Source organism: Coffea arabica, chromosome 9c (genome assembly GCF_036785885.1).
Source record: "Coffea arabica cultivar ET-39 chromosome 9c, Coffea Arabica ET-39 HiFi, whole genome shotgun sequence".
In the NCBI taxonomy this organism is placed as follows: domain Eukaryota; kingdom Viridiplantae; phylum Streptophyta; class Magnoliopsida; order Gentianales; family Rubiaceae; genus Coffea; species Coffea arabica.
Genome location: NC_092326.1, coordinates 19,260,350 through 19,272,000, shown reverse-complemented (window position 1 = coordinate 19,272,000; position 11,651 = coordinate 19,260,350). Strand labels below are relative to the sequence as shown.

Genomic DNA, 11,651 nt, shown 5'->3' with positions numbered 1-11,651 from the left:
ACGAATGAACGAATTGCTCCTTGTGAGCCGTATCCTTTTAATGAATGTTACTATTGCTTTCCATTGTAAATGTTTCTTGAATTATTGATACTCCATGTTTAATGTATTGAATTGATTGTTTGATTGTTTGATTAACTGTTTGGAACCTCACTGGGCTTTTTAGCTCATACCACGTCAATTGTTTTCCTTAGCAGGAAAAGGCGAGCAAGGACGAGCGTTCTGTATAGTCTAGTTGATCTAGTTCTTTGGCCTTGTAATGGTTCTCGCCCTAGTGCTTGGCACGGGTTGGTTGTATGGTGAAGTGAGAACCTTTGTACATTTGATGGTTGTACTTCCTTTTGAGATAGCAATGTATATAAGTTCCACTTTAAGTTTGGATTGCTGCCCTATTTATTCTTGTGATTTGTTCTGGATTTGATTAAAGAACGACTGAGTCCCGGCGAGAGCTGGGCAGGCGGCCCGCTGAACCCTCTGGTACACCTTAGGGGGAGGTGGGGTCGTCACATGCCCCCTCCTACCTATCCATATGGCATGCCCGCGTGGTATAATCCACAAGCTGTCTGTGCTTATCATTCTGGGGCCCCCGGACATGCCACCTTTGATTGCAAGGCGCTTAAGCATAAAATCCAAGATATGGTAGAAGCCGGGGAGATTGTAATCCGGCAAAGGGAGGCGCAAGGGCCGAACGTAAATAGGAACCCTTTGCCGGACCATGTTAATACCGTTGGGGTCATTATGGATGACACGGAGTATATGGAACAATTCAAAGATTTGGCAAGAGAAGCTGAGGTATTTGGGGTCACAGACCAACCATTCATCATAGAGTTGCCATTCGAAGAAGATAACCAGCCTTTTGTCTTGGATCTCACGCCAGCAGAGAGTGAAGCTTTGAAGCCGGTATTCATCGAATTCCCGAGGCAAGAGCCTGTTTTGAGCCTGCAACAAGTGCCGTGGAATTACGATGAACCTATTATACAGATCGGGGAAAATTCAGCTGCAAAGAAAGAGGTGTCAGTGGTTACCAGATCGGGGAGGACTGTAAGTCCATTTGAAACTACTATTCCGATTCAAGCAAAGAATTCCGAGCCGCCCATTAAGCCAACCATCACCGAGAAAGAAGCCGTGGATTTCCTTAAACGACTCCAGAGAAGTGAATACAACATAATCGAAAACCTAAGCAAGTCACCTGCCCAGATAACCATGTTGGATTTACTTTTCTCTTCAGACGTGCATAGGGATGCATTGATCGACGTATTAACTAAAGCTCAAATTCCGAGGGACATTTCTGTTGATAATTTTTTAAACGTGGTTGGGAGCGTATTATTCAACAAACAAATTGCTTTTTCTGACGATGAATTGCCAACGGAGGGCATTGGACATAATAGGGCGTTGTACATAACAGTGAGGTGCAACGGAAAAATGCTGCCGAAGGTGCTAATTGACAACGGGTCCGCGCTTAATATCTGTCCTTGGAGTACCTTGGAGAAGCTAGGATTGCAAGACATTAAGCTGAGGCCTTCAGGGACTATTGTTCGAGGGTTTGATGGAGCTCAAAGGGAGCCGATAGAAGAGGCAGATTTAGTAATCGAGATGGGGCCCGCCCAATTTCAAATAACTTGCCAAGTAATGCACTTCCCGAGCATTTACAATATTTTACTTGGAAGGCCATGGATTCACAAGTCTGGGGCTGTGCCATCTTCGTTGCATCAATTGCTGAAATTCGTAGTAAATGACAAGCTAATCACTATCTTTGCCGAAGAGGACTGCCTGGTAATCACTGATTCTGGATCTAAAGAGGAGGGAAGTCGAAGTGCCACCATGTCCCCTCATAGCACATCCGATATAGTCTCCGTAAGTTGGATCACAATGGAGGAACAAGCTCTCTCAAAAGCAAGTGTAATGATGCCTAAGGAAATGATTCGTGGAGGATACAAGTTAGACAGAGGATTGGGGCGTGAACTGCAAGGGATCCTGAAGCCAGTGGAGATTATGGAAAAAAGGGATACATTCGGTTTGGGTTTCCAACCAACCGTCAAGGACATCAAAGAGATGAAAGAGCGCAAAAGAGCAGAGAAAGAGGGCAGGCAAAGGGTTTTCGACATTCCACCACTGCGGTATACTTTTCCACGACCAACAGAGGTTATCACATCAGAGGTTAATCCAGTTGAAGAAATTGAAGCTAGTTTGGCCCAATTGTTCGTAGGGGCAACATTTGAAGATAGTTTTCCAGATGAAGCTGACTTTCCTGACATCCCTGAAGGGTCAATTTCTAATTGGACAGCCGAGTCCCTGCCCGTTCGGAAGGAGTTTCGATAAACTGAAAGGGGTTTATCATTCATGTGAATTCATGAAAATACTTTTGCATCTGTAAATAGCCAATGAAAACAATTTTCCTTTTTTGACTAACGTTTGTGCATGTAAATATTGTTAAGTTTTCATTTCCATTTGCTTTCAATCAAAGTTTTATGAAAATGCACAAGTTGTTCTTGTCATTGTTGTTTATTCGCTTGTTTATATTCATATTGTTTGTTCATTTGTTTGTTGTATGCTTATTTGCTTATTATCCCACATTCGTTAATTCTTTCAGATGGCCAAAAATAAAATTATTTGACCCTTTGGATATCACCGTTCTGGAATACGATAATGGCAATCTCTATATCACTCGCGACTTGGAGCTCTGTGAATCCGAACTCCAAAGCGAGAGTGATAATGAGGAGGTATTCGATTCTTTTACAAAGGACCTTGAACAATATGAGGAAAAACCAAAACCGAACCTGGAAGAAACAGAAAAGGTTAACATTGGCACTGAGGATGAAGTTAAGGAGGTGCAGGTCAGTATTCATTTGAAGGAAAGGCAGAAAAAAGAGATGCTTGAATTCTTGACCATGTTCCAGGATGTATTTGCATGGTCCTATGATGATATGACAGGCATTTCAACTGATGTGGTAGTGCATAGATTGCCCACCGACCCTTCTTTTCCACCCGTAAAGCAAAAACCCAGAAAATTCAAACCAGATATAAGCCTCAAAATAAAAGAGCAAATTGAAAAACAACTCAAAACCAACATTATCATTGTTTCCCATTACCCAATTTGGCTTTCAAATCCTGTCCCTGTTCCAAAAAAGAGTGGAGAGGTGAGAGTTTGTGTTGACTATAGAGACCTTAATAAAGCCAGTCCTAAAGATGATTTTCCTTTACCAAACATTCACATTCTCTTAGACAATACTGTCGGACATGAGATTGAAACCTTTTGCGATTGTTTTGCTGGCTACCACCAAATCTTGATGGCAGAAGAAGATAGGGAGAAAACTGCTTTCATTACCCCTTGGGGCACATTTTGCTACCGAGTGATGCCTTTCGGTTTAAAGAATGCCGGAGCAACATATCAGAGGACCATGACAACCCTATTTCATGATATGATCCACCGAGAAATGGAGGTCTACGTGGATGACATTATAATCAAGTCTAAAAGGGCAGAGGACCACTTGGTTGATCTGAAGAAATTGTTCGAGAGACTACGGAAGTACAATTTGAAGTTAAATCCTGCAAAATGCGCCTTCGGAGCACCTGCGGGTAAGCTGTTGGGATTTATTGTCAGTAAGAGAGGCATAGAGATAGATCCAGCAAAAATCAAAGTAATTCGAGATATGCCAGTGCCAAAAACTCAGAAGGACGTGAAAAGCTTTTTAGGGAAGATCAATTTTATCGGGAGGTTCATTGGCCAATTAACTGCCACTTGTGAGCCATTGTTCAAATTGTTGAAAAAGAATGTACCGTTGTATTGGAATGAGGAGTGTCAACAGGCTTTCGACAAGATTAAAGATTATTTGTTGCATCCACCAGTCTTAGTGCCGCCCAAACCGGACCGACCTTTGATTATGTATTTATCTGTACTCGATGGAGCAGTAGGGTGTGTTCTAGGTCAACATGATGACTCTGGAAGGAAAGAACAAGCCATTTACTATCTAAGCAAGAAGTTCACGCAGTACGAGGCTAATTATTCATTCATTGAGAAAAGCTGCTGTGCATTGGCCTGGGCAGCCCAGAAGTTGAGACACTATCTTTTGAGCCATACCACGTATCTTATTTCCCGGTCTGATCCTTTGAAGTATCTTTTGGAGAAGCCGATGCTGACTGGAAGATTGGCCAAATGGCAGATAATTCTCTCAGAGTTCGATATTGTTTTCACTTCACAGAAAGCTGTCAAGGGGCAAGCTATAGCCGATCATTTGGCGGAAAATCCAAGGGATGATGATTATCAACCACTCCGTACTTATTTCCCTGACGAGAGGGTCCTATTTGTAGGCGCTGCAGATGATATAAGTGAACAAAGTCCTGAATGAAGGCTTTTCTTCGATGGAGCTTCGAATTCTCTCGGAGCTGGAATTGGAGCTGTTTTGGTGTCACCCGAAGGGAAGCACTACCCTGCCGCTGCCAAATTACAATTCGCTTGCACGAATAACATGGCTGAATATGAAGCCTGCATTTTTGGTCTCAAAATGGCGTTGGAAATGGAAATCAAGGAGTTGATAGCTTTTAGTGATTCAGATTTGCTCGTGCACCAAACTTTGAAGCAATGGATAACCAAAGATTCGAAAATTCTACCCTACCATTGTAGTCTGCTCACTTTGGCCAAGCAGTTTCAAAATTTGGAGTTTAGACATCTCCCGAGAGCCCGAAACGCATTTGCTGATGCTTTGGCCACCTTGGCTTCCATGATCCAATATCCAGATGAATTGAAGATCGAACCAATCCAAATTCAACTTCAAAACAAGCCAGCCCACTGCTGGGCTGCAGACGAGTCCTCGGATACTACTCCTTGGTTTAATGATCTTAAAGAGTTTCTCAAAACTGGGTCTTACCCTCAGCATGCTGGTATAAAAGACAAAAGTTTTCTACGTAGAATGGCTTCAAAATTTTTCTTAAATGGAGAAGTGTTATACAAAAGAACCTCAGATTTGAATCTTTTAAGATGTGTCGATGAAAGCGAAGCTCAATACATGATGAAAGAAGTGCATAGTGGCGTTTGTGGACCTCACATGAATGGCCATTTGCTAGCGAAGAAAATCATGAGGACCGGATACTTCTGGCTTACTATGGAGCATGATTGCATAGATTTTGTCCGGAGATGTATAAAATGCCAAATGCACGGTGACATTATACGCGCTCCACCCACTGAGTTGCATAGCATGACCGCCCCATGGCCCTGTTCAATGTGGGGTATGGACGTAATTGGTACAATCGATCCTCCCGCTTGAAATGGACATCGATTTATATTGGTGGCAATCGAGTACTTTACCAAATGGGTTGAAGCTGAATCATTCAAACATGTCACGAAGAAGGTAGTTGCCAATTTCTTGAGAGATCACATCATCTGTCGCTTTGGGGTACCCGAAACACTTATCACGGACAATGCCAGGAATCTGAACAATGACATGGTAGATGGATTATGTGAGCAGTTCAAAATCAAACACCGCAATTCTGCCATTTATAGGCCTCAGATGAATGGAGCTGTAGAAGCCGCAAATAAGAATCTGAAGAAGATCATCCGCAGAATGATAGAAAGGCACCGCGATTGGCATGAAAAGTTGCCCTATGCATTAATGGCGTATCGGACTTCTATTCGGACATCGACTGGGGCAACGCCGTATTCACTCATGTATGGAATGGAAGCTGTATTGCCAGTTGAGATTAAAATTCCGTCACTACGAATCCTTATGGAAGCTAAATTGGAGGAGGCCGATTGGATCAAGCAGCGCCATGAGCAATTGACTTTGATAGATGAAAAGCGATTCAACGCCATCTGTCATGGTCAGTGCTATCAGAAACGTGTGGCCCGGGCTTATAACAAAAAGGTCCATCAGCGGACATTTGAAGAAGGTGATAAGGTACTGAAGCGGATTCTGTCAATGCAAGATGAAGCTAAAGGCAAATTTGCTCCAAATTGGCAAGGGCCGTTCATTGTCCAAAAGGTATTACCTGGCGGAGCGCTCATCTTGGCAGAAATGGATGGACAGGCATTCCCTCAACCCATCAACTCAGATATGTGCAAAAAGTTTTTCATTTGATCATGCAAATTTTCTTTAAGAAATTCATGCAAATGGCGGAATGCAAGCCAGGCCATCTTCTTTTACACTAAAAAATATTTTATCTCTACTTGTCCCCTTTGAGCCATCAAAATTGACAAATTTCGTTTGATAACCCTTGAGAATTGCAAACCCCACACTGGGGCAAATTTATTTCGAAAAAAAAGAGAAAGAAAAAGAAAGAAAGAAAAAAGAAGAGAGAACCCTACACTGGGGCAAATTTAGCTTTCAAAGAAAATGCAAAAGTGAGGTAAATGCAATGAAAAATGCAAAGAGAGAAAAGGTGATCAAATTGGGGCAAATTTTCCTCAGTTTTGGAGTTGTTTTCAAAAAAAGTGCAATCTCAAGTTATTTCACCCCTCGTATCAAATCTGCTTTCAAGTTTCAACTTTTTTCAAAGCACCCCACCGGACCTCATTTAAAAGCCCAAAGTCCTGGCTTTTGTCACTTGCTGCATTTCTATTAGAAAATCTGTTAATCAACTGGCAGGTGATGTTCGTAATGTCTTCGCCTAATTTTACAAGGGAAGTACATTTTACTGATGCCAGAAATCTTTAATTCATGTTTCTGAGTCGATCATGGTCGAGATATTTCATTCTTCTTTAGGTGAAAACCCGAAAGGGCACCTCGAAAGAAAAAGAAAAGCAAAGAAAAAAAAAAGCGAAAAAAAAAGAAAAAAAGAAGAAAAAAAGGGAAAAAAGAAGAAAAAGAAAAAAAGGAAAAGAGAAAAGAAAAACAACAAAAGCAAAAATAAATGGGTGGGGGCAACCTTGGTGAAAACCCGAAAGGGCGCCAAGGTAGGTTTTCACAACAGTCAAGCTCGAGAAGGAACAGCTGGTGACCTGGTTCATTGAGGGTTTTCCTCATATTTGTGAAACTTCTGCCAGTATCGGATTCCGAAGCGAAAATATCCGAAGTCTTGAATATGATATTCATTGGCTAAACTTGTATTTTCTGTATAAACACCTTTTTACAAAATGTAAATCTCCTGGTTTCTTTAATTCATTTGCATTCTGCTATCTATGGTTGTCTGCATTCTTTTGCATGTTCATCTTTGCCTGACATAGGAAATAATCTTACATATACATTGATTGTTATGTGATAAACTTTCACGCATCATTCTTTCACCATTGAATTCAAATGAATTATAAACCCTAAGGTTTGAGCAAAGATAAGGGATTCAATCATCAGTTATAGTGAGTGATATGCAACAAAGCTGCCACCTAGATTGGGTGAAGTGTTAAATCCGTATTTTATCAGTCTCAGAATTCGAAAGGTTTCAAGTTTGACTAAGGCAAACGTCGCAAAGCAGAAGTAAAAGCATCACAAGACTCATGTTTACACGATTCTCAAGGCAAACCGGATCAAATAATGGTGGCAAGTCCATTATTTCTTCTTTTCTTGCAGAAATGTTGCATTTACAAACAAAAGCAGCCGCTCTCTCTTTGGCGCCTAAATCAATGACAGACAAAGCTTCCCAGTAAGCAAGGATCGATGTTATTTGCAAAATTCGATCACAAGAAACAACATCAGCTCTCGCTTCAATCACAAAGATCCAAATTTCCCTCTTGGTGCAAAAAGTTGAACTATTCTCAGGTAAAAACCTCAATTAATTGTTTAAACTTTCCCAGTGAAGTCCCGTTTAAATTCTGTTCGGGTCAGTCCCGTTTAAATTCCTTTCGGGTCAGTCCCGTATAAATTCCTGTTCGGGTCAGTCCCGTTTAAATTCTGTTCGGGTCAGTCCCGTTTAATTTCTGTTCGGGTCAGTCCCGTTTAAATTTCTGTTCGGGTCAGTCCCGTTTAATTTCTGTTCGGGTCAGTCCCGTTTAAATTCTGTTCGGGTCAGTCCCGTTTAAATTCCTGTTCGGGTCAGTCCCGTTTTAAATTCTGTTCGGGTCAGTCCCGTTTAAATTCTGTTCGAGTCAGCCCCGTTTTAAATTCTGTTCGGGTCAGTCCCGTTTAAATTCTATTCGGGTCAGTCCCGTTTAAATTCTGTTCGGGTCAGTCCCGTTTAAATTTCTGTTCGGGTCAGTCCCGTTTAAATTCCTGTTCGGGTCAGTCCCGTTTTAAATTCTGTTCGGGTCAGCCCCGTTTAATTTTCTGTTGAGGTCAGTCGCATTTTTAGAATTCCAGTGCGTTGAGATCATTTTACTGCCAAGCAACACAGGTAAGTGTTTTGGTGTCTACTTCTTTGTCTCAAGTTTTTTCAAAACTCAGACAAAGAGGGGCAAACTGTAGACACCAAATTTTGAATTAATTGGTATGCTTTGTTTTAGTGATAATTCTTATCGGTTGATTGGTGTTTAGATGGTTTGCATTTTAGTTCATTATTGTTTGTGTTATTTTATTTTAGTTTTATTCACTTTTTAGTTTTTAGTTGTTTTTGTAGTTTTTATTTTGTAAGTTTTAGCGTAGAATTTTTAGGAAAAAAAGAAAAAAAGTGAAAAATAAAAAGAAGGAGAAAAAGAGGAAAAGAAAAGAAAAAAAACATGGTTTAATGCATATTGGCTTATCTTTGAAAAAAAAATGAAAAAAGTTTGAAAATTAAAAAAAAAGGAAAAAAAGAAGAGCTTTTTAATGTTATTTACTTCTTGATACATTTTAATTATTTTTATTTTTCAAAGAAAAGAAAAGCGTTCAAAAAAAAGAAAAAAAGGAAAAAGAAATATATATATGTTTAGTCGTTTTAGATGTGGTTTCTTTAAAAGTTTAAAATTGGAAAAATGAAGAAAAAGAGAAAAGTGCCGAAAATGGAAAAGGAAAATCGATAAAAAATGGAAGTTGTAATTTGTGGTTTTTAGTTCATTTATTTTCCATTCAATGTTAATTAAATTGTTTTGTTATTTGTTCTTATTATTATTATCAATTTCTGTTTTAAAAAAAAAAAAAAGGAAAAAAAACATTTTCCAGTCGCGGCAAGCTGCAAGCGCAGCTTGCACAGAAGGGCCTGAGGGGTTTCGGCTGCAAATGGTTGAAAAGGGTAGCTAGGTTTCTAGGTTTTCTAACCTATAAAAGCCACGGAAAGGGGCAGCCGCAGGGAAGAGAGAAAAAAGGGAGAGTGACGGGATAGAGAAGAAAAGAAAAACAAACAAGCTGAAGGAGGGAGCTTCTGGGGTTTTGGAAAAGACAAGCACCGAGGAGAGGTTTTGGGGAGGCATCAGGCTAACAAAAACAGGAAGGAACCAGGAGAAGGGTTAAAGAAAAAGAGAGCTTTGTGAGGCAGGGTACAAAAGAAAGACAGAGCAATCATCATTCATCGCCGCCACCTCTGAATCAACCGTCACTGCAGCGAAGCCCGCTGGAATAGCATCGGCTTCAGTTGATTTCTTCTGATTTCTGGGGAGTACGATTGCTGCCTTGCGGATTCCTGCTGAGGATTCAAGTCCAGAAGAAGTGAAGCAGGTAATATTCCACTTTCTTTCCCGTTGTCTCAAGTTTCAGATGGAACCAAATCTGTTAAGTTGAAATCTGGTCCTTTGATTCATTTGATGAGTCTCCGCTAAACCAAATGCATCATCCTTGCGTCTGATTGGGTTGAAACTAGATACTCATGGTTGCTGTTTGCTTGCCCTTTCTCCCTTGTTTGATAGTTTTGTTTGGTGGCTTAGCTGAGTTTTGCCGGCTCATGTTGTAGCTTATTGCCATTTTCGTGCTGTTTTCTTGTCATTCATACTGCTGCAATTGTGGTAGTTTAGTTGAGCTTTCTTTTGGGTCACTCTGTTGATGGTTAGCTCTGGCTAAAATGGCATGCTTGATTCTCTTTCTTGCCCTATGATTGAGTATTCAATAGATCTGAGTAGCTGGAAGTTGCGAAAATATTGGACACAAGTTTTGCAGAAAGTTTATTTCCAGCTTCGCATGCCTCTCTTTTCCTAATTTTTGTATTTAAGCATGAGAGTTTTCTGGTCAAAAGTGAAGAAAGGCTGGTTGTCTTGATAGCTTTGGTCCAAGTAGTTGTTAATCGGGACATTAGTTTGGGTTTGTCTAAGGGGAAAGCTGCAAATTCGCAGCAGGAGGTGCGAAGCTGCAGATGAAACTTTCACTGCATTTTTTTTCCTTTCTTTCTTTTGCTGTCGGTCATACCAGATTTGCGTGTTTCTTGTTCTGGAATTTTGTTTATCAGATTTGAGATAGTTGATTCTCTGGTTAGAAGGTTTGTTTCGTTAGAATGACATGCCATAGTTTCCTACTTTGCTCTGTTGATGTTGCCATGGATCCGAAAGGTGCACAACTGAAAGTTGCAGATTTGTATGCGAATGTTTGCTAAAGTATATTTTCTTCGTAGCTTGCATGAAGCTTACATGAAAAACTTCTAAGAATTGCCTTGCCAGGAGATGTTTAGTCATGTTTGATTAGAGTTAGTTCAAAATTTTGCTTGCCGAAGGTTTGTGATTGAAATTTGAGGGTGAAATCATAGACAAAGCATGCTGGAATGAGTTTGTTTGTTGCAGAAAATCAGGTCGTAGCACTTGCATGCTTTTTCATGCAAAATAATTCTGAAAAATTGCACTTTGACCCCCCAAGTCTCCCATATTGTTAATTTGGCCCGAGTATTTGAAAAAGCTAATCAATTGGGTCCCTGTGATTTTTGCAGCAATGCATTATGGCCCAATTAGGTTCCATTTTCTTGCAATTAGGTCCTAAGGTGGGTGTATTTTGAGTCATCATTTGGCCTTTCATTGTTTTTGAGACTTTTGAAGCTCTTAAATTTTTCAATTGGTTTTATTTGGTTGATTAATGGTTGCTATTGAGTTTTCAAAGTGCATGTTTAAATCATTCATGGACCCTTGTTCATTCTTGGACCTTCGAATTTCCATAAATGTTTGCTTGGATCTTGTTATTTACTTGGGGAACTTTTTGTGTTTTTAAATGTTTCAATTAGGTTCAAATGATTGAGTAGTGCTTGCTTTTGGGTCTTTAGTAGATGTTATGCTTGGGGATTGGATGATCATGCCTTGGCCTTGGTCTTTATGTAGTTTTGACTTCATTGAGTTGCAATTGAGGGAAAGTTTGATGTTTTGATGGGTTCAAATTGTTTAATTTATATCTTATCACTAAATTGGTGCATTAATCTTTTGTTTTTGGTGATTTTAGCCTAAGTTAGTCTTTTCTTGGATGATTCTAGCCAAGTTGAGTTTATTCATTTCGTTAATATCACCAACGGGGGAGAGGTATCATTTCTTTTATCCCTTTTTGTTTCTCTCCTATGTGGACTAATGTGCTAATTGAAATTTGCATGTCTACTTGCTTTCCTAGCCTCTCCTTATTTCCTTTCATTTATTCCATTTATTTTTGATTTTTATTAATGGGGTATGTGTACAGCTCTTGGCTTGTAATAGATAGGGTGTAGCAAGTAATTTGGTCCATTTTCCCTTTCCCCTTTGTTTTAGTTAGCAAATGTAATGGTTGCATGCCTATGTGTTATATGTTAAATGCTTTACTAGGATCTTGCATCTAGCCGAGCATGATAAGTGCTACATGATTTAGGTGATTTGCATGTCTACTCGCTTTTTGTAGTATAGATGAATGGAATGGATGAATGTACGTCACCACACTAGTCCAACG

General features: G+C 40.0%; 1 protein-coding gene across 1 annotated transcript; it reads left to right on the top strand.

The window, feature by feature from the left end:
- The first annotated feature begins 504 nt into the window (after window positions 1-504).
- LOC140014131 (uncharacterized) lies at window positions 505-2,949 on the top strand. The gene is made up of 3 exons (XM_072064534.1): window positions 505-1,448; window positions 1,665-2,154; window positions 2,929-2,949. Exons 1-3 carry the CDS (start codon window positions 505-507, stop codon window positions 2,947-2,949), a joined length of 1,455 nt encoding a protein of 484 aa, XP_071920635.1.
- The last annotated feature ends 8,702 nt before the right edge of the window (window positions 2,950-11,651 follow it).